This window comes from Manis pentadactyla, chromosome 4 (assembly GCF_030020395.1).
Source record: "Manis pentadactyla isolate mManPen7 chromosome 4, mManPen7.hap1, whole genome shotgun sequence".
In the NCBI taxonomy this organism is placed as follows: Eukaryota; Metazoa; Chordata; class Mammalia; order Pholidota; family Manidae; genus Manis; species Manis pentadactyla.
This window is the reverse complement of record NC_080022.1, coordinates 96,229,607-96,252,347: the sequence shown is the minus strand read 5'-3', so window position 1 is coordinate 96,252,347 and position 22,741 is coordinate 96,229,607. Positions and strand designations below refer to the sequence as shown.

The 22,741-nt window shown below is 38.5% G+C and overlaps 1 protein-coding gene across 3 annotated transcripts in view; it reads left to right on the top strand.

Annotated features, from left to right (window-relative positions):
• Positions 1-1,224: 1,224 nt before the first annotated feature.
• The window catches only part of HIPK1 (homeodomain interacting protein kinase 1), a 45,496-nt gene continuing 23,979 nt past the window's right edge, over positions 1,225-22,741 (top strand). For 2 of the 3 annotated variants that reach the window (XM_036923387.2, XM_036923386.2), the window contains exons 1-3: positions 1,225-1,374; positions 10,647-11,724; positions 19,412-19,535. In XM_036923387.2, coding sequence (XP_036779282.2) covers positions 10,649-11,724; positions 19,412-19,535 — 1,200 coding nt within the window. In that variant the 5' untranslated portion in view covers positions 1,225-1,374; positions 10,647-10,648. Of the gene's footprint in view, positions 1,375-1,453; positions 1,787-10,646; positions 11,725-19,411; positions 19,536-22,741 lie in introns of those variants that run through there. The other variant, XM_057500516.1, reaches the window with a different exon arrangement.

The following is a 22,741-nucleotide window of genomic DNA, read 5'->3' as shown; positions in this document are numbered from 1 at the left end:
TGAGCACATCTTCACAAAAACGACCTTTTTTTTTTTGTGAGGGGATGGGGACCCAAAGAGGTCAAGGATGTATAATGAGTCATCTAAGAAATAGCGCTTGATAGCAAAATCTTGTCTTAGTCACATCTAGCCCCTTCCTAAAAGAGTAACCCAAATATCCTTGGTACTGGACAAGACACTTTGTAGGGCTCAGATCGCTTCTACCTCCAGCACTTGTGAAATGGACAAAAACAGACTATACCACCATCTCCTTAAAAATATCCTCTACTTTAGTAATCAGAACACTTTACAGAGTGGGAGGTGTATCTAAAGTCCTACAGAATCTCTTAACCCTAGTAGATGGCAACTGTCTTTCTATTAGAATAACCTAGTTTTCATGCAGTGTTGTTTTTCGGAATGTTCTGTGCCCAATGCATTCCTTTTTCTGAATACCCAGTCTTACTATCTCCTGGTAGAGGCAAGAAAATTATGGTAGCATTAGATCACTGCATGTTTTTTGAGGGGTTCGGTTCAGGGCACCACTATTCTCTCTCACTTCCAAATGGGAACACAGGTTCCCAAGGTGGCAATGCGACAGCCTCCGAAGGGACTCCTGATGTACGTGTAGGCTTACAGATCCCATACACGGATGTCACTCCGCCAGAACGTCTCTAGATGGCAATGAAGTATTAAGGCCTAAACTAAAGTAGATCGTCACCAGCAGGGGGGCTTCTCGGATAGGCACTGCCTCCTCGCGCGCTGCCCAATCTCTCGGGGGTGTCACACCGAACTGTGATGTCACAGAGGATTGGATGACATTCTACAGCTGGACCCTCTAACAGCCACCCGCACCTTCAGAAGCCCGTGGAGTCGGCGGTGTGGAGGGGGCGGGAATCCTGCCCCAGCGTTTGATCCACGCTGGCTCTCCATGGAGGTCCCTCCACTCTCACTCCCACTGCGAGCAGTGTACTTCGTGGTCTTCCTAATCAACCCGCCCTTCGGCACTTTCGCCTCAGTAGGTGTCATGGCGCGGGGCGGGGCCGACCGGATAGGGGCGGCCTCTCGGCGCTCAGCTCGTCGGGTCTGGCGACAAAGGCGGCTGCGGAGCGAGGGGCCCGGCCGTGGATCCGGACGGCAGCGGGAGGCCGAGGCGGGAGCGCGCGGGGCTGAGGCGGCGGCGGCGGCGGCAAGGGGCCGGACGGTGGGGCGGGCGGGAGGCTGAGGGGGCTCCCCCCGCGGGACGGGCGCGGGGACGGCTCCGGGGGGCGGGGGCCGGCGCCCGGGCCGGCTCGCGCGGGGGGTATGATGACCCGGCGGCGGGGCCCCGGATCTCGTCTCCTGCGCCGCCTCCTCGCGGCAGCCCCAGCTCGCGGCTGAGAACCAGACACACCGGCGGTGAGTCGCAACGGGCGGGAAGGGGCCTCGGCAGGCACGACCTCCCATCCTCTCCCAGAGGCGGGGTCGGGCGGGCCGCGGGCTCTCCGGGGCGTCCGGCCTGCGGCGAGCGCCTCGCTCAGCGGGCCCCCACCCGGCACCGGGCGGACCGTACTGCGTCCGCCGGAGAGCGGGAGGCTCTGGGCTTGTTTTCGGGGCAACTGCCACTTCTCTCCAGGGCGTGTTGTCCTCAAATGACAGGGGGCCGCCTTACGGCTCCTCACCCGGCCGGTTTTTCCCTGGCTGTCGCGGCAGGTTCCCAGTGTGTGGCTTGCGCGAGTGTATTTCGCAGCTCTAGCCATCACCGTGGTTTTGGATTATTTGTGCTGTTTGGGACCAGGAAGCGGAGTCTGGCAAGGACGGCGCTGGTCGGGTGGGTGCGGAAGCTTTTCCATCCTCTTCGCTTCTGGTCTTTAATTGTTAGGTTTGTAATTTGTAATGACGGTGGAGACTACGTGGGACCAGCCCACTTAGTATATATGTCTGTGTAAGGCAAACCTGGAGATCTGGCTCAGAGGGAAACTTTTGCATTCGGTAGCCACTTTCTTAAAGCTTTAGGTGTTTTTTTTTTTAAGGTGAGGAAAAACCAAAACTCTTGGGTAAGGCCCACACGGTTCACAGGTCTGTGGGAAATAGGCCCTTTTTGTGCCTAGCAACCATAGCAACCAAGACCTGGGGCTCGGTTTCCGAGAGCGTCCGACCTTCAGTTTGTTGTGGTGACAAACCCTGAGCTTTGGCCTGTGTTTATGCTGGGCGCGCTTTCTTTCCTGTTTAGGTGGGGGAAGGGAGGAGGGGGCTAGAGAAGGAAAAAAACAATTCCCAGCTCCAATATGTCTTTCTACCATTTAAACCACTGACTCAGTTGTAGATAGACTCGTTTTGAGGCAGCCCTAGATTATTCTGAGTGATATTTTGGGAATTTTCGTGGTTGCATCAAGATATTCTTTTCGACTATAGACTCTTTTGCCCAATCTGTCCTTTTTCTTATTTGTTACCTAGTAACACTAATGAAAACAGCAGCGTGCCTTCCAGCTCCTGGTGAAGTGGGGTTAAATTAAGTGGCTGATAACCTCAGCAAAACTCCTGGGTTTTGCTCCTGGTTGTGTAAAGCTGTTTTTTGATTTCTTGTCCATAGTGGCTTTCTTTTTTTTTTAAAGATTATTTAGAAAATGCAAAGTATCAGCCGTGCGCATCCCCCCACCCCGACCTCGCAGCCTGTATATAGGTGTACAGCTTTCTGGAAAACATTAAAAAACCTACTAACAAATCATTTAACCTAACAGTTGTTATGCAGCTGGTGATTTTGGGTCTGTACATGCAGTTACCTCAGGGTTCTGTATTATACAGGTATGATAATATGATGAAAGATACCATTGACTTTAAGATACTGTTCTGGCTTGAAAGAATACCTTGGTAAAGAACTTGTGGTTGAAACTGGAGGTAGTCAAGCTAGTAAAGCATCTGATGAGTTAAGCAGTGAATAAGATCTTGTAACATACTGGCTCTGGTTGGTAGTAGGACTTTTGCTGGTGATATTTTGATGAATAGTTGATCCTGTCTTTGGACGTTGTTTCATGGACTGTCAAGCAAGTTGATTTGTAACTTGAGTTTTAAAACCAAACCAGAACTCTCTCCTAAAAGAAAAAAAGAAAATCTCAAAAGTCACAGTTCTCTGGAAAATAGAATTGTTTCTGTGGTTTTGTTTTCATAAGCTCAGCTCAGTCAGTGGTTGTGTTGATTTCAGTGTGCCAAGTCTGACTTGAAAACTTCTTACTCTTGGAACTTGTACAACTTGTTGTTAGTTATATATTGTAACCAATTCTTTTGTAATTTGTAGTACTTTTGCAGACATGAGCTTCCTGATCTGTCCTTTTATTTTCATCTTCATGACTGCATAAAGCAATGTTTTTTTAGTTTTCAGTTAACTGTTTCTCCCCTTACATTTCATGCCATTCTGAACACAAATCATCAGAATCATTTTTTCCTTCAGGTACTACTTAACATTCACTGATTTGCATTTTGGTTCCTTTTTCACTTTTCTTTTTTTGTTTCTAATCTCTCAGCTCCCAAAATGCCTTACTATATTTCTGTAGAGCATACTTTGGCACTTAAAAAAATTTGCATTCTGTTTTTTTGTTTGTTTGTTTGTTTGTTTTGTGTGTGTGTGTGTGTTACATTACCTAAGCAACATTCTAAGGTCTTTGAAGATAGGGAAACTTGGGTGTATTTCTTTTGGATTCTTCAAGGGCACCCGGTACCCTGCTTTCCTAGAGTACTTAACGAAAAAGAATCAAGGCCTGAATTGCTGCTCATTAGCTCTGTGTAAAACTTGTTTGGCTTTCTTGGGTCTCCTCTTTCTCCTCTTGAAATTAGGGGATTTTAGAAAGTTGTTTAAGGTCTATTTTAGCTATAAGAGTCCCTGTAGTTTTTTGCTAGTGTCCTCTACTTTAGTCAAACACATCTTTTTACTTAACATCTTTTCGTTTTTCCACATCCCTTGGCATACTGGCAGAAGTTACCTCATTCATCTGAAAGCTGCTTTCATCTTCCATCTGCCTAATTGTTAGTTAACCTTTCTTATGTCTTACTTGCCTTGAACATTTGCTGTCTGCTAAACAGGGTCCTCTTTTAGCATTTATGTTTCATATTGATCTGTGCTTTGTTAATATGACTTTTCATTACACTGGAAACTCCTTGAGGTATGGTGTTCTAAACTTTATAGATCTTATAGACTCTCTTGTGTACACGCTAAGATAGTACGCTTTTACCAAACACAAAAACGTTACCTACTTTTCTGTTGCTATGGATTTGTCATTCCAAATTCTAACAACTATTGAAATTTAGTGAATAATATCTTACCTAGGAGGAAAGCATCTTTCAGCCCAGTTTACCAAAATATTCCAGCATTGGTTTAAATGGCTGGAAATTCTGTACAATTGTGAAGTTAACTCTTTTGTCAGCCAATGCCACCTGTTCCACAGCCGATTTTTGCATACTAGTTGGTGAACTGACTTGTTTCACGTGGTTCCATATGAAGGAAAGTGCTATAGGCAGTGGGTGGGTATTTTGATTCAAATAGTGTCCTTAGGGTTTCAAGCTTATTTTTTTCTTCTGTATCACTATACTTAGAAAACTAACATTTGTATTCTTTTGTAGAGAAGAGTCTAATTTCTATCCCATCATGTGAGTATTTCTCTAATTTAGTCAGAATGACTTCTGAGATCCCCTTAGGTTTATATATGGAGAAGTAATGTGATCTCTGTATAGTCATTCATGCTGGCAAACATTTGACACATACTGTGTAAGCCCTTTGTGATAGATGCTGGTGAAACAAACAAACAATAGAGCGAGAGATACTCTGCTGTTGAGAATTGCCCTACTGGAACTTGCAGTTTAGAAGAGAAGTCAACTTTTAAATAAGTGATTACAAATAGTCATACTCAGAATAAAATCCAGAGTGGCCCACAGTCACTATGTGATCTGGCCCTTGTCTGCCTCTTTGGGTCTTGCTTGCTACTATTTTCTCCCTTGTTCTATTCCATCCATTCTGGTCTATTCTTCAAATAGGCCAAGAAGTATCTTGGCACAAACTGTTCTCTTTGACAGGAGTGGCTCCTTCATGTCAATTAGGTCTTAGCTTAAGTGCCACCACCTTAGGGGGCCTTCCCTGACCACCAAATCTTGTTTACCTCCCCCCTTCCCACCATCTCTGTCATATCATTGTGTTTTGTTTTCATCATAGCATTTATCGCTAGCTGATATTTTCTTGGTGTGTGGGTATTTGTCTTCCCAGTAGACAATAAACTCCAGGAGTTACGGTATCTCATCTGTCTGGAACACTGCTGTTACCCTAGTGTCTGCCAGGCAGACATATTAGGTGCTCAATAAGTATTTGTTAAATGAATAAATGAAATAAACAAGTACACTTATGGTAAGTTGTAGCTCTTGGGGAAGCGTGTTCCCAGCCCAGAGTGAATAAACTAGTGAAACTGGCCCAGACGAGAGATTCTGGAAATATTGCAGTTTTACCCCACCCAAGTACTAAGAAGTAGTAGAATATGCTGTGGGAGCCTTTACCAAGAAACCTAACCTAGGAAGTGGCCTGGGGAAGGCTTTCCTTGGATATATTTGTCAGCATAAGGCTGACTAAATAAACTAGCTGAAGGAAAATAGTTTTTCTCTCAAGTAATAGCCTGAAGTAAATGTTCCAGGTTGAAATGAGCATTCTCAGTGGGCAGGTGGCTCTGCTGCACACCATTATTCAGGGGCTCATGTTCTTCCCATTCGTTGCTCTGCTGTCCCTTGGGTGTTGTCTCATGGAGGAAGCTGGGTCTCTATGGGCTCCTGCTGGTGGAAATGGAAGGGAAGATGAAAGGCTCATCCACACATCACTTTCTGTTGGAGAGAGGGGCTGGTAACCATAGTCTAGCTGTGTGCCTGGGATGAAGGAGCGAATAAAATTTGATCCAAACTGACAGTCAGTGCCCCACTGAAAAAGTGAGCTTTAATCAGAGACTAAAAAGAAAAGTAGAAGATAAAAAGAAGGCTTAGAGGGGAAAATGACATTCAGAGAGGGAATATCATGTGTAAAGGAACTGGGGCAGGAGAAAGCATGGTCTATTCTAGGAACCCAGAGAAATTTAGTAGTACCGTAAGGTGGGAGTGCCTTGGGGGCAAGGGTGGGTGAAACAAGGCTACAAAAATAACCAGGGTTTAGATTTTATAATGCCTGGCAAGCCTGGTTAGATATTTTAAGCAGGGAACAGATAATGCTTTTTTAATATCTTCGGTTGTAAGGTGAATTATGAATTGGGAGAAGGGACCTTAAAAAGGGGGCTTGAGAGTACCATTTGGGAAGACACATTAGTCTGTTGAAGTAAGTAGTCCAGAATTGTGCAGTAAAGGTGGAGAAAAATGGGTGGAGTAGAGAGAGGTATTTGGTATTCTGGTGAGTTTTTTCCCCAAAGTTATCTTGCTTTATTTTTATAAAATGTTTTTTCTTACTTACCTATTTTAATAATATGAAAGTCTCCACTCTCCATGTATCAGTGTGCTTGGAGAATATGTACATCTGTGTGCATGTCAACTGAGGGCAAGTGCTAGGGGGAGAAATCAATATATACTACTGATTTTAGGTTATTTAGGTCACCAGTTGTTAAATTGTATCGAAGTGGCAAAGATGACACCAAGCAGAAAAAGTAGGAATTTATTCTATTGGTGTGTGTGGAAAAGATGGGAGTTACTGAAAACTAAGGGCAAAACACTGACAAATAATTACCTAGGTTGTGATACGCAACTGTTTCATTCATAGATAGTTGCAATGCTTGAATTCTTTGTAGTAAGATGACCTACCTGTGGTGCCTATAGTGTTAAATAGACATGACCATGGCAGAGCATGGGGAAACTTAGTTTGACTGTTTTTGAAAGCCCCAGGTTCTAGCAGACTCAATATTCTTTTTATCAATAAGTACCACTAGCCTTTTGCCTATTCTAGTTCAGGATTAATGCAGTGGGGCAAATTTATCTTATTTATTTGGATGGTCAAATACTTGGAAAAATTGGCTTTGAAATGAAAAGAGTAGTTTATTGTTGAAGTCAAGAGGTGCAACATTTTCAGGAGTCAGAAATAACTTAAAAATTAGGTATTACATTTCATGAGTTCTTTTCAGTATTATTACTTTAAGCCCTCATTTCCCTAAACTAGCTACAAACTGTAAATATTGTATTCAGATTCTTTCACTAAATAATTTTAGGTGCATAAAGTTTGTGCTTATGTTTTTCTTATTGTTAAAATTGATAGCTCAACAGATACATGATGGAAAAAAATTCCTAAAATTTTCTTCCTTTCATTGTTTAAAAATTGGCTCAGTTTATGATGACAAATATGTTTGCAATGTAGTTTAATACATAAATTTTGTAAAAGCACTATTTGGTTTCGGAATTTATTATAATTTGGTATTATGTCAGTGATAGAGGTAAGAAAAGATGATTTGTAAATTTATAAGCTGCCGAATTAAATTGCACTGACTTTATTAAGCTTTTAATTTACACTTTTTTCTCTTCAGGGTTCATATAAATTATGGAAACTCTTAAAGTAAGTCCAGAGGACTTTTTTTTTAGAAATTGATGTTCAAGGATTTGTTTTTCATTCCAGCTGTCTAGTCAGTGCAGATGGTTTTTAGTTGCATTCAGGCACAAAGAAATGTATACATTGCTTTTTTATGTTTTGTAACATCCTTTGTCATGCTTCCTTCCTTTCTGGTCATGTGTGTTTATTCTCTTATGACTGGTAAAATTATGCTATGTGTATTGGAGTGGAGACTCCCCCCCCACTCCATATCTCAAGGACTGCACTGAAAAAAGGGAGGGGACATTAGGAAAAAAACAAAAGAAGCATTTGAAAATTCTGCAGTTTAATATGAGTGGTGGGGAGTAGGTATGAGGTTGATAGGCAGGGGTCAAAATCACCCAACAAATACGCAGTGTCTTTATGTTGCCAGAGTCTGTGGTAGCTTCTGGTAGTGTGAGAAAAGAACAAGACAGACACAGTACCTGCACTTAAGGAACTTACACTGTAGCTGGGAATGTAACATTAGGTAAATAATTTCAAGTTGTAAGAGAGGAGCATAGTGTAGTGGTAGTGCATGGTAGGGGTGGAGGTGATTGTAGGGAGCATATGTGTTTATGTGTGTGAGAACACTTGTCCCAGCAGAAGTCTTCAACATATTAGAGGGCCTTCCAACAATAGAAAGAAGGGCAATATGGCTGGAATGGAGGAATCAAGGTGGGGATTTTTTGGGAGATAGCAACCAGGTTTGGGGAAGCTTTTTATTAAGGCAGATTGAGGATTTTACACTTGATCCCCAAAGCAATGGAAAACCCTGGAGGCATGGTGGGTGAGGTGGTTAAGATTAAAAGCCGGTAGTCATCTGATTTGCATAGTTTAAAAACAAAGATCACTTGAGCGCATCAAGATCAGTTTGGAGGCTACTGGCAGTATGAACTAGAATGGTTCAACAGAGGTGGAGAAAAAAATGGCTGATTTGCAATATACTTAGGAGGTAGAATTGATAAGATCTGGTTATAGATTAGATATGTGGGAATAAGGGAGAGGAAGGAGTCAGGATAGTAACATTGAGTTCCAGGTGCTAAGCACTTTACATTTATTAAATCATTTAATTCCTAGAATAACCTCATGAGGTAAGTATTGCTATCACAATTTTATGGATGAGTAAACAGACTCATCGCCTCCCTGAGTTTTGACTTGAGGTGTTGGTTGTATGTTGTATCTTATAATTTGAGACAGAAAACTGGGGATGGGGTGGAGGCTTATAAATTTAATTATGGACATGTTGAATTTGAGATGTCTGTAAGATATCCAGGTGGCAATGTGGAGTTGTTATTTGGAAATAAGGATTTGGAGTTCAAGAAGGAAAAGTCTGTATTGAGATAGAGATTTGAGAATCTTTTGTGGATGACTAATCTTGGTAAATAGTTATTGAAAAGGGGAAGAGTAGGAGGAGTTTGAGAAGGATTAGTATAGAGCCCCAAGGCATCTCAGGGTTATAAATTTGAGAAGGAGAAGATAAATATGAAATGGCTTGTATACTATGTCAAATGCTTGGACTTTATTCTGAAAGTATTAGTTTGGGGATTAGTCTTTGGGCTTACAGAGCTTGAGGCCTCCATAGAATATTCATGGACAGAAAGCTGACCTGGACTGTACTCACTCTCTTAACTGGTACTTTTCTAAGAATAACTTCCCACAGTTCTTCAGAAGATCCTATCTGGCCAATGGGTTTCAGCCCTGGGCAAGTTCACTACGGATTCAATGAGACCAAAGAAATGACAGTGGAATGTTCTTGGGGTTAAAGGGTTATACCCAACTTTATTCCCACGGTGGCAGGTCAGTCACTAGAATCCTGTCCACTCAGCGAGTCTGCATGCAGCAAGCCAGTCTCGGCCTCTGGGTCTCTCTATGCCCGCAGCAGTCTCAGTCCCTGCCCTTGGTGCTGCCACCACTCACTCCAGTGTCATCTCTCCTCTCCTGAAGCCTTTCAGCTGTGCCACTCTGTGGCCCAGAGCACTGGGCAGAGCTCTTTATATAGAGTCAGTAACAATGTATTGCCCACAAGTATGTAGTGAAGTAGCCGACTAGGGCCAGGTGAGAATCCTGGCCACAGGAACCTTCACTTTATCCACAATCCTATCTGTAGACTTTGCGTCATCCTGACTACTTTCTTCTGGTCGGTTTATCAGTGCTCTTCTTACAATAGTGGACAGAGCTAGACACTATTTTATGTATGATTGTACAAAATGGATGGCCTTCACTTTGTCCACCACGTTCTGGACATTTTTCCTATGAATATAGTTAAAATTGAATTAGCTTTTGTGGGGAGGGGAACATTACTACATAATCTCTTTCTTACCTATTCAAAGTGTTTTCATATATGCTCTTGTTAAACCTTGTATCTCTTATCCTTGTGCTTTGTGCTAGTCATATTTTGGGCCTAAGTATAAGTCTATATTTGTTTTAAATTTCATCTACTAGATTTGCCTTATAGTTTCTACCCTTTCATGATCTTTTTGGACCTGTTAAGCTTAGCAATGTTGACTGTCCTGCCCAAATTTGGTTCATCTGTGAATTATAAGCTTGCCATTTATCCCTAAATTGAAATAATTGATTAAAAAGTTAACCAGGGCAGGAATGCAGACAGACCTGTGAAATGAACTCTGGGACCAAAGAGCCTGGGTTTGAATTCTAGTGCTGCCACTTAGTAGCTGTGTTATTTTTGGCAAATTACTTGAACCACGCTATGCCTTAGTTTCCTTATCTGTGTAATGGAAGTAGTGATAGTATCTGTTCCAAAGGGTTGTGGTGAGATTTAATGAGTAGTGCATGTGAACTACATACTACTTGGCACATAATAAGTGATCATCTTAACTGGAATTATTATTATGGTTGTTATTTTATAAACCATCATAGATGTTGGTACTTTTTTAACAATATGCCCTCTTAGTGCTGAGTCTCAAAGAGTGTAATTAGGATTACAGATGCATAATTGGACCAAAAGAGTTATCCTTCTATGCTAGGAAACATATTTTGGAAAAGGTATAAAGTAAAATCCCCACCAGATACATGTTGCTTTTGGTTTTTCTAAACTAAAAGTTTTCTTACATTCTAGTGGAAGGATTGTATGAAACGGGGATCTAATCTTCCTCTCTCCTTGTAGGTATGGCATCACAGCTGCAGGTGTTTTCCCCCGCATCAGTGTCATCCAGTGCCTTCTGCAGTGCAAAGAAACTGAAAGTAGAGCCCTCTGTCTGGGATGTTTCTGGACAGAGCAGCAACGACAAATATTATACCCACAGTAAAACTCTCCCAGCCACACAAGGACAAGCCAACTCCTCTCACCAGGTAGCAAATTTCAGCATCTCTGCTTATGACCAGGGCCTCCTCCTCCCAGCTCCTGCAGTGGAGCATATTGTTGTAACAGCTGCAGACAGCTCGGCCAGTGCTGCTACATCAACCTTCCAAAGCAGCCAGACCCTAACTCACAGAAGCAACGTTTCTTTGCTTGAGCCATATCAAAAATGTGGACTGAAAAGAAAAAGTGAGGAAGTTGACAGCAACGGTAGTGTGCAAATCATAGAAGAACATCCCCCTCTCATGCTGCAAAACAGGACTGTGGTGGGTGCTGCTGCCACAACCACCACTGTTACCACAAAGAGTAGCAGTTCCAGCGGAGAAGGGGATTACCAGTTGGTCCAGCATGAGATCCTTTGCTCTATGACCAACAGCTATGAAGTCTTGGAGTTCCTAGGCAGGGGAACATTTGGACAGGTGGCTAAGTGCTGGAAGCGGAGCACCAAGGAAATTGTGGCTATTAAAATCTTGAAGAACCACCCCTCCTATGCCAGACAAGGCCAGATTGAAGTGAGCATCCTTTCCCGCCTAAGCAGTGAAAATGCTGATGAATATAATTTTGTCCGTTCTTATGAGTGCTTTCAGCATAAGAATCACACCTGCCTTGTGTTTGAGATGCTGGAGCAGAACTTGTATGATTTTCTAAAGCAGAACAAGTTTAGCCCACTGCCACTCAAGTATATCAGACCAATCCTGCAGCAGGTAGCCACAGCCCTGATGAAGCTCAAGAGCCTTGGTCTGATTCATGCTGACCTTAAGCCTGAAAACATAATGCTCGTTGATCCAGTGCGCCAGCCCTACCGAGTGAAGGTCATTGACTTTGGTTCTGCTAGTCATGTTTCCAAAGCTGTGTGTTCAACCTACTTACAGTCACGTTACTACAGGCAAGTGGCAAATGCTAAAAAGCATATCCTAGAATAGAGATCTGTCTTTATATTTAACATGTTACGTAGGGCTACATACAACAATGAATTTATTTACAGATTCCAAGATAGAAATAGGGTGTTTTAGTTCATTCCATGTATGTGTCATTCCTATATATAATTACATTTTCTTTCTAAAATTTTGTTTAACACTAGAAAAGTTAATTCAGTCTGATTCTGAAGTTCTTAGTTGAATTATGCTAGCGTCTGGTTCTTTCTTTAGTGCTATTATACCTAGTTTTCCCATTTTAAGAGTCTAAATATATAAAGATGTTTACTTATATGTAATGAATTTGGGCATGTGCTGCTATTTTTCCAAGCTCATATCTTAGCAGGTAAGATGCCTTGGGAATAATTTCAGGTTTAACTCTAGCAACATTTTACTCTTTTACATTTCTTCTTGCATAATGAAGATAATTAGATTAGGTAAGTGCTCAGGTTTCTTCCTGTTTTAACATTCTTAGTGATATTTTTAATTTATTAGTTATGGACTTACTTGGTTATCCTAGAATGGTGTTGACCCAAGTATCTTACTTTGGTGACTTTGATTTCCAGACCTATACTTCTAACAAAGGTACCTTTTACATAAATAATAATTACTGGGACAGTACTTAAATGCTGGTATTTACAATTTTGCCTATAACTAAGGAGCATTACTAAAAGAAGAGGATGAAGTCTTTTAAAATGATCTTTTATTTCTCAGTACCTCATTTATTTATTTGTCTAGTTAACTTAAGGAACCTGATATTTAATTTTAACAGTCATACATTAAATACAAATTATACATTCACACAATCAAGAAGTGAAACAATAAATAAAAAAATAGATAACCCACAAAACATGCTTATTGGCTGGTACATCCAGTGTATCAAATGCCTATAATAAATTTTGAGGAAATAGAAATTCTGAACTAAGAATTTTATTTATGTGGAAATAATGTAAGAATATTTTAACCTAAACAAGGACCCAGAAAAGCCATCTACAAACGTTTTTTTTTATAATTGTGGTAATATCTACCTAATAGGAAGTTTGCCATTTAAACCATTTTTACATGTACCATTCAGTGTCCTTAAGTATATTCATTTAATGTTGTGTAACCATCACCACTATTTCCAAATTCTTTTCATCACCCCAAACTGAAACTCTATGCCATTAAGTAATAATTCTACCTTCCCTCACACCCCTGGTCACCTCCGTTTGACTTCCTTCAAATTCTATGAATTTGCCTATTCTAGATACTGCATTTAAGTAGAATCATGCAGTATTTATCCCTTTGTGTCTGTCTTCACTTAGCATGTTTTCAAAGTTCATACCAGAGCATTTATCAGAATTTCATGCCTTTTCATGACCAAATAATATTCCATTGCATGTATATGCCACATATTGTTCATCCATTCACTTGAATTGTTTCCACATTTTTGAGTAATGCTGCAATGAATGTGGGCATTCAATTGTTTCAGTCCATTTTCAATATATTTAAGTCTCTCTTTTGGGTATATAACTAGAAGTGGAAATGTTGGATTATAAGGTAATTCTGTCTTTAACTTCTTGAGGAATCACCAAATTGTCTGGCATAGTTGCTGCACTTTTTTACATTCCCAGAAGCACTGTGTGAAGATTCTAATTTCTTTGCATCCCCCCCAAACTTAATGTCTTAATGTTCTCTTTTCCCTTTTTTTTATGATAATTGCCATCCTTACATGTGAAATAATATCTTAATGATTTGTAATGGTGAGCATCTTTTCATGAATTTATTGGCCATCTGTATATCTTCTCTAGAGATATGTCTGTTCAAGCCCTTTGTCCATTTTTGAATTTTTTTTGAGAGTTGTACGAGTTACTTATATATTCTATGTATTAATCCCTTATCAGATATGATTTGCAAATACTTTCTCCCATTCCATGTGGTTGCCTTTTCACTCTGTTGATAGTGTTGTTTGCGTAAAGGTTTTTAACTTTTATAAAGTCCAGTATGTTTTATCTTTTGTTTGTGCTGTTGGTATCATAGCTAAGAAATCACTGCCAGATCCGATATCATGAAGCTTTTTCCCTGTATTTTCTTCTAAGATCTGCATAGTTTTAGCTCTTACATTTAGGTCTGATCCCATTTTGCATCAATTTTTGTATATGGTATAAGGAAAGGGTTCAGTTTCATTCTTTTACATGTGGATATTCAATTTTCCTAGCACCATTTGCTGAAAAGACTTACTGTTTCTCCATTGAATATTCTTGATAGTCTTATCAAAATCCTTTGACCATATATATATATGTGGGTCATTTATGGGCTGTCTGTTCTATTCCATTGGTCTATCTCTCTGTCTTTATACCAGTATCACAGTTTTATTTGTAGCTTTGTAGTGAGTTTTGAAATCAGCAAGTATGAGACATCCAGCTTTATTGTCTTTCTAGATTGTTTTGGTTATTTGGAGTCCCTTGAGATTCCATGTGAATTTTAGGATGAATTTTTCTATTTCTGCAAAAAACCTCATGTATTTCACTGATCTGTGAATTGCTTTCAGTAGTATTGGCATCTTAACGTCTTTAAGTCTTCCAATCCACTCTGATCTATCTTTATGTTTTCTTTTTACAGTTTTATAAAACTGTTATTTCTTACTTGAGTAAGATAAAGAAATTCCTAGAGCCTTTGGTTTCTGGTTTCTGGTTTCATGGTGCTCTAGGCAGCTTGGCTAATTTCGAGAATCTGAGCTCCTTTTATTTATTCATGACTTGAGAGATTTAGGTTCCAGTTATATTTGTTTCTAATATTCTCCTTTGAGCAGTCCCACCACCACCCCATCGTACTTACATACAGCACCCTCTACAGATACACTGGAATTCAGTTCTACTTCTCATTTTGAGGATTGTGGAGGTAAAAGGGAAGGCACAGCTGAAGGATGAGGACCAATCAGCTTTTCCTTGATCTTTTCTCTAGTCAGTGTGTGCAGGTGTTCTTTAACTATTTGTCTCCCCTGTCCAAGACAAGATGCATTCTCTTGTAGTAATGAAAGCAATTAGATTGAAAAAGAGTGATAGTGATAAGAATTATTTTGTGAAATAATGTTTGATGGAATTTTCTCTTAAAGGGCAGGCAAAGGAGATTTGAGGGATAAAAAGCTTAGCTTTCTTTAATATATAATTCATTTGAGTAATTTTCAGTGTTAGGTTGCTGGTCTTTGCTGTTTTTCATATTCTAATTTTATTTAAGCTGCCACTTGAGTAATTGGTTCTGTTTTTATAGAAAACATGATTTTACTTTTTAAAGCCACTGGTTATTACTTTTCAACAAAGCTTTCTATAACTCCATTGCATTTAGTTGTTGACTGTAGGAGTAATTTTAAATGGAGCTAAGTTTGCTCCTTAAAGTTCATTTGGTGTATTACCGAATAATTACTGTGCATACTGAAGTCCAGTATCCAGGGCTTGACTGTGTTTAGGATTTAACATGAATTTTCTGTTGTATCACAGTAATATTTGATAATGAGCCTAAGACAAGTGGAGTAGCAGTTTAGGCATTCCTTCTTTATCATTAGTTTTATCCACAGTGGTTATCTTCTTCATGTTGCTTTTTTACCTTACTAGAACCCATGAAGTCCTCACCCTCATGTCTGTCAGAAAACCTCTTTGAAATTCTTTTGGCCAGTGAAGCATTCTGGCTCCAAACCCAGCCACCCTCTTACCCTCCTTTTTCATTCACACTGCTTCATCTTGATGATGTAGGCCAAAATATTATCAGTTGACATAAATTTTTACCACCATGCTGTTTCTGTTGGCCATGGACCCGACTAAATGATTCAGGCAGTGGAAATAATATACTTTGTTTCCTGGCCCACTGTAAATGTAAATGTAGGCTAATTCGAAGAAAAGTTGTTGTCTTTGGGGCTTGAGTATTAGGGACAAAGGTTTGCCATGCTTACAAGCTCACTGCTTTTCCATCCTGAATGAACACAATGGCCAGGCTTTATTTAAATCTGAGGTCACTTTATTTGTTGTGTATGGGAGGACAAGGTCTGGAGAAGAAAAGCATGTTTTTAGTTTATCCTAGGGAAACAAACCATTTTCATCTGACAGTAAAACTACAATTTCATCTAAGCCACAGATCCAGGAGAGTAGGCTTTATGTTATTATCTGTGATCTGGTCAGTAACTTCGATGCCATTGAGATCAGATCAGGCATCTGGAAGACAGGATGAAATAAGAGTGTTCATGAAAATGAGCAGAGAATTATTTGTGCTGTTAAGTGATCCTTAGCTTCCTCTGAATTCCAGTGAAATAATACTTTATGACTTTGGGGGGGATTTTTCAATTTAACGAAATTTGAAGTTGGGAAATAAAAAAGCAGGGATTGCTATTCCTACCACTTGATTACAGTTATTAAAGCCTGTTTAGTATTTGTTCTTCAACGATGGATGTACTTTCAAAGAGGAGACCCACCATGTCTAAAGTACAGTTAATGGTGTTTTCCTACTAAAGTGAATAGTGCCAATTTTGGTTTTTCCTCTTTCCTGTGCTTCAATAGGTAATCTTTTTTACTGCTCAATTGTTAGACTACTAGAGCTAGACAGGGACCTGGAAGAGTAACAATCTAACTCAGCCTCCTTATTATACAGATGAAGTAGAAGCAGAATTTCAGGGTCTAGAGTTCAAATTGAGGGATTGAGAAATAATGGAGGCCAAGGGGAAAGATGATACAGTAATAAAAATACTACCAAGAATTATAATCAGAATTCAGAGTTTAAAACATTCAGTCTTTAGAGATAAATCTGCTCTAAGATGACTCCTTTCTATTTAGTACAAGAAAATAACTTCACTCTTTTTGCTTCTCATAGTTTAGGTAAGTCTGATATTCAGGCTATAATGATAATGAAAAGTCCTCAGTAGACTGAGCAGCCTTATTTATTGCTTTCATTTTTTTTCTTTTGATACTCACCTTTTTGTATGGTAAATATGGTAGAATTAACTGTTTTGAGTGAGCTTTTGCTGGAAATCCTGACCTGCGTTGTTACTCCAGAAGCAGGGTGAGACCGAATAGAAAAGCATTCTAACCAAATCTTCAGGATTTTTTGTTTATTGGGGCTTAGGGGCTGGAATTAGTATTTTTCTTAATTTCCATGTAACTTTAAGCTTTAGAAGCCTAACAGTTACCAAATATTATTGCTACCTTTTAAAATAAGTAAATTACTGGGTGGCTTGGCCCTTCCCTATGACCTACCTTTTGGGTTTTAAAATATCTTCCTGGTATATAGTGGGAATGGCAAAATCAATCTGCTGCTCTTCATCTGATGTTTAGGAATGTTCTAAGCCCAGTTTTTATTTGGCACAAAGCCATTTTCATTCTCTGCCAGCTATTTTTGGCACTGTCATGAACTTGGAAATTAATGATTCTGCTCACTGAAAATAAAAATTGTGTTCCTTTTCAATTTTAGAAAAGCTTTTATATTTCTGGGTACTCTTACCCTCTAGTTTATTAATGCTGTTAAACATGTGCTGTCTGAAAAACATGCCATAGTGGTTGGGATTTAACTGAACTCTGAAATTCCATCCGTTTTATGTGGCTCTAGCCACCTGAAACAGGAATATCACTTTTGAAGGTTGTTTCTTTGGCTAACAAAAACCACAGTTCACATCAAACAGTGCAAAAACTGGTGATAGTAATGGTGCCACCCATAGCTGTCAAATAATATACGTTTCAGCAGGCCTGAATCTTCTGCTTTTCTGTGCAGGGATCAGGAAGGCTTCTAGGCCCTATGGAATCCTCTAATTGACCCTATTTTTTAAGGGCTACTTACTTAGACCCTATTTTTTAAGGGCTAATACTTGGGGAAAGTGTTCTTATTTAGGCAAATATACTTATATCCTCCCCAATCATCCTTTGTCCCCCCTACCCCACAAAGAAACAGTAAGCAAATACTACTTGATAAATTGGGGGAACCTAGGCACTCCATGAGGAGACATGGCCTGTTTAATATAGTTTGTTGTGGAGAGATAGGCTTTTCCATATAGCACCTGTTAAAGGAAGGCTCTGGATCTGGAGTGTCCTTATAGATTCAAATTCAATGACTTGTATTTGAAGGAAAGGAAGTTATTTGGAGAAGATAATAAAGTGTTTAAGAACTCAGATCTTGAATCAGACTGCCTGGGCTCCATCATTTAGTAATTGTGTGGGCTTGGGCAAGTTATTTAACCCCACAGTGCCCAGTTTCTTCATCTATAAAATGGAAATGATACTTTATTACATAGAATCTAAGCTATTGTTGATTATAAGATGAAACATTATTTTTGTACCAGTAAGAAAGTAAAAACACTGCCATTAAACTAAAATACACCATCATTTACAAGAATCATCTTAATTTCAGAAATGTTAAAATGTGAAAATACTCCCGTAGGATTGTTTTAAGGAGTAAATGACTACATTTCTAAAGAACTTAGAATGGTGAATAGCACATGTGTGTCATCTATCATTATCAATATTAGTGTTACTTATTATCATCCCCTTTCTGAACCCATTTATCTCTTAATTTTAGTCACAGTTTGAAAAAATGCCATATATATCACCATGCCAGTTAGATTTACATAGACGGGTATGTACTTAACAGTTACTTATTTAGAGGCAGTGCAGTATGTTCCACTCTGAAGCCAGACTACCAGGATTCAAATTCTAGCTATGTACTTATTAACTGTGTGATTTTGGGCAAATAATAGTCTGTTTTATCTTTGTTTCCTCCTCTGTAAATGGGGATAATTTGCCTTTGTTGTGTTCATGTTATAAAGCTCTTAGTTTATGGTATTAGTCTTCTTTTTAATGTTTCCCCTAGGTTAGGTTTCTCACTTGGAGCATTAATGAAAATGAATATTTCTAACAGTACACAAAGAATTCAAAGTTTTCAAATAATGATAATAAAATAATAAGAGTTATATCTAATACACAGTGCTTACCATGTGCCAGGCATTGGTGAAGAGCTTTAATGTTTAAACTTATTTACTTACTTAATTTATTTGTTTAAATCTTAAAACAACCCTATGCAGTAGGTACTCTTATCCTCGTTTTATGAATGAGGAACCTGAGGCACAGAGAGATTAAGTAATTGCCTATAACTATCAAATATTGGAACTAGAATTTGAACCCTAATAGGCTGGCTGGTTCTAGAATCTGTGCTGTCAATGTATGTTGCAACAAGAAGGCATTTCTGTCACAGAAGGATATTTATTGATCAGGCCATTTAATTGATTTTTCCATAATTAAAAAGTATGATCCTTTATGTTCTATTTCAAAATCCAGAAGACTCTCAAAAGTAAAAACTTTTTTCTGAGTTTGGTTTAAGGTCTTTATTTAGCTGACTTAGTATGACTGTTCATATGTTTTGTGGCAGGAATATTAATGTGTTTGATTATGGGATGCTTCCCTAAACTCCACAGGGATTATTATGTAATATTTAGTTTTGCATGGTTGTAACTTTGTGAAATTAAAAATTCTGAATTACAAAAGACATCTGGCCTCAAAAGTTTCAAAAGACGTTTTTTATACCAAAGGTCGTTTTCAGTTTCATTAAATCAGTGTATTTATAGCTGATATTAAAGCAGGACTTAGTCAACATGTTAGTTGATTTCCCCAAGTAATGTATTTTTTAATCTTTTATTTTTGTCTTTGGTAGAGCCCCTGAAATTATTCTTGGATTACCGTTTTGTGAAGCTATTGATATGTGGTCACTGGGCTGTGTGATAGCTGAGCTGTTCCTAGGATGGCCTCTTTATCCTGGTGCTTCAGAATACGATCAGGTAAGAGTGTTTATGTGGATGGAAATAGAAAAAAGTAGTTACTAGTGAAATAGGTCTAGAGGAAGAGAAATACTAGAGAAGTATTTTAGAAACTAGGGAAAGGGTAGTCCAATTAGAAAGTTTGTTTAAATACAGAATTTTCTCTACCTGTTTCTTAGTCCGAAGTTATGTTTGAAATTCTACAGGTAAAAAAGGATTTTATTTTATATTATTTTAGATTGTTACTTGTCCAGATCTGTAATAATTTATTAGAAACTTTGGCTAACTAATGTGTCTTGTGAAGAAAGATGTGAAAATAAGGATGAGGAAGTGGAATTTTAAGAGTGAACTCTGGCCCATTTGGGGCTGTTTATTTCCTTTTACATCACATACACTGAAGTATAAGTACTCTGCGTTCTGAAACACCTTGGACCCCAGAAAGTGCAATGTTTATTAGTTCTCTCTAAAAAGGGGTTAGGGAGGAAATCATATGAGTAGAAAAGTATTAAAATAAATGATCTGTGTCTCAAAACAGACAAGCTTTGGAAGAGTGCTACAATTTCCTAAGGAGCTGTTCCTGAGGGATAAAGTTTTGCCATGGAAATAAATTGTGAATTCACATTCTCGTTCTTTTAAAAAATGGTTCTAACCACTATGCTCTAAACTCTTTGAGGGAAGAGACTGTTTCATTCCGTCAGTTAAAACTCAGCTCTGCTAATGGACACTTGGATTGTTACCACCTTTTGGCTATTGCTAATAATGATTCTGTGAACCCTGGCATGCAAGTGTTTTAAGGCCCTGTTTTCAGTTCTTGTGAGTATATAGCTGGAAGTAGAATTGCTGGGTCATACGGTAATTCTTTGTTTAACTTTTTGAGAAATCCACAGACTGTTCTTCACAGTGATTATGCCATTTTATTTCTACCAGTAATGCATAAGAGTTTGAATTTTTCCACATCTTTGCCAACACTTTTTTTTTAACACTAGCCATCCTTATGGGCGTGAAATGGTATCTCATTGTAGTTTTGATTTGCAGTTCTCTAATTAGTGACGTTGAGCATCGTTTTATGTGCTTATTGGACATCTGTATATCTTCTTTGGAGAAGTCTATTCAAAGTCCATTGTCTCTTTTTGACTTGGGTTGTTTTTTGTTGTTGTTGAGTTGTAGGAGTTCTTTATATGTTCTGGGTATTAATCCCTTATCAGATGCATCATTTGCAACTACTCTCTCCTATTCCATGGGATTGCCTTTTCATTCTGTTGATGGTGTTGTTTACACAAAAGTTTTAAATTTTAATGAAACCCAATTTGTCTGTTTTTTCTTTTGTTGCTTATACTTTTGATATCATATTTGAGAAATCATTGCCAAATCCCACATCATGAAGAAACTTTTCTCTCATGTTTTCTTCTGAGAGTTTTATAGTTTTAGCTCTTAAATTTAGGTCTTTGAGCTATTTTAAGTTAATTTTTGAAAAATGGTGTAAGAAAGGGTCCAATTTCATTCTTTGCATGTAGATAATTCAGTTTTCACAACACCATTTGCTAAAAGACTGTTCTTTCTCCACTGAATTTTTCCAGGCATCCTTGTCAAATATCAATTGACCATAAATGTAATGATTTATTTTTGGACTGTCAGTTCCATTCCATTTATCTGTATCCTGTATCTATCCTTATGCCATCACCACACTGTTTGAATTACTGTAGCTTTATAGTCAGTTGTGAAAGCAGAAAGTGTGAATTCTCTTTGTTTTTGGTCAAGGTTGTTTTGGCTATTCAGGGTCCTTTGAGATTCCATATGAATTTTAGGGTAGATTTTTCTTTATCTGCAAAAAAAAGGTCATTGGATTTTTTTTTTAATAGGAATTGCATTGAATCTGTAGATCATAGGTTTTTCTTTAGCAGTGTTTTATAATGTCATAGTACAAGTTTTACATTTCTTTTGTTAAATGTATTTCTAAGTATTCTATTTTTTTAAGCTATAGTGAATGGGATTTTTTTTTTACTTTTTCAGATTGTTCTTTGCTAGTATATAGAAATACAGTGACTTCCGTAATTGATCTTTTGTTCTGCAGCCTTGTTGAACTGCTTTTCTAATCGTTTTCTAATAGAACTCTAATAGTTCTAATAGATTTTTTTATATGAATTCCTTACAGTTTTCTAACTACAAGAACTTGTCATCTATAAATACAGTTTTCCATCTCCCTTTCCGAGCTGGATTCCTTTTTTTCACCTTGCGTAATTGCTTTACACTGAACCCTTAAGTGCAGTGTTGAATAGAAATAGCAAGAGTGAATATCCTTGTCTTGTTCCTAATTTTAGAGGGAAAACATTCAGTCTTTCACCATAAAGTATGACATCAGCTATCGATATCAGCGTTTTCATAAAAGCTGAAATTTTGTAGCAGATGTTTGTGAGTCTTGAAGTCAAAGGAACCCCCTCTCTAGGTACTAGTTAATGACCTCAAGTTTGCTGGAAACATTTTAATTGTTTAAAATAACAAATGGCAATGATACTATTTGTTTGCATTGATGTGGGGGTTTTGTTGTGCTTTTTATTTTAAGCTATGTGGGAAGCAATGTCTGGATTATAATGGCTTCCCATTCCACTTTCACAATGAAACTCTTTCATTCTATAATATTTAAATTTTTTAATGTTTTAATTATCAAAATGCATCATTGTAAAAAAATTACAAAAGATGGAAAAAGCCAAGAGACAAAAATTTCAACCTCCTATAGTTCTGTGCCTCAGAGGTAACTTGTTATATTTTTATATATTTTGCATTTACATTATATATATAGTTTGTTAATTTTCATCATGGGTTTATTGAATATCTACTTTGTGTCAGTTCCTCTGGACATTGAGGAAACAGTACTGAATGAAACACTGTCCTTGCCCTCATGGAGGCTCTAGTTTGGTGACAGGAAACAGACATGAAGTAAATAATTATATAATACAATTGAGGGAATTCTGTGAAGGAAAAATATAGTTTGCAGTGTGTGTACATGAACATGTGTATCTCCTGACCATTTATATCCTGATGCCTCTTGATTATACTCTTTTTTGCATAGTATCCTAGTCCATGCTTTCTTCATTACTTAGGTTACTAGACAGTGTCCTTTCATCTACTCTGGCCTCCCTCCTGTCTTCTTTCCTGAGTGATTTTTCAAAACACAAATTTGATCATCCTAGTTCCCTGCTCTTCAGTGGTTTCCAATCACTTTTAGAATA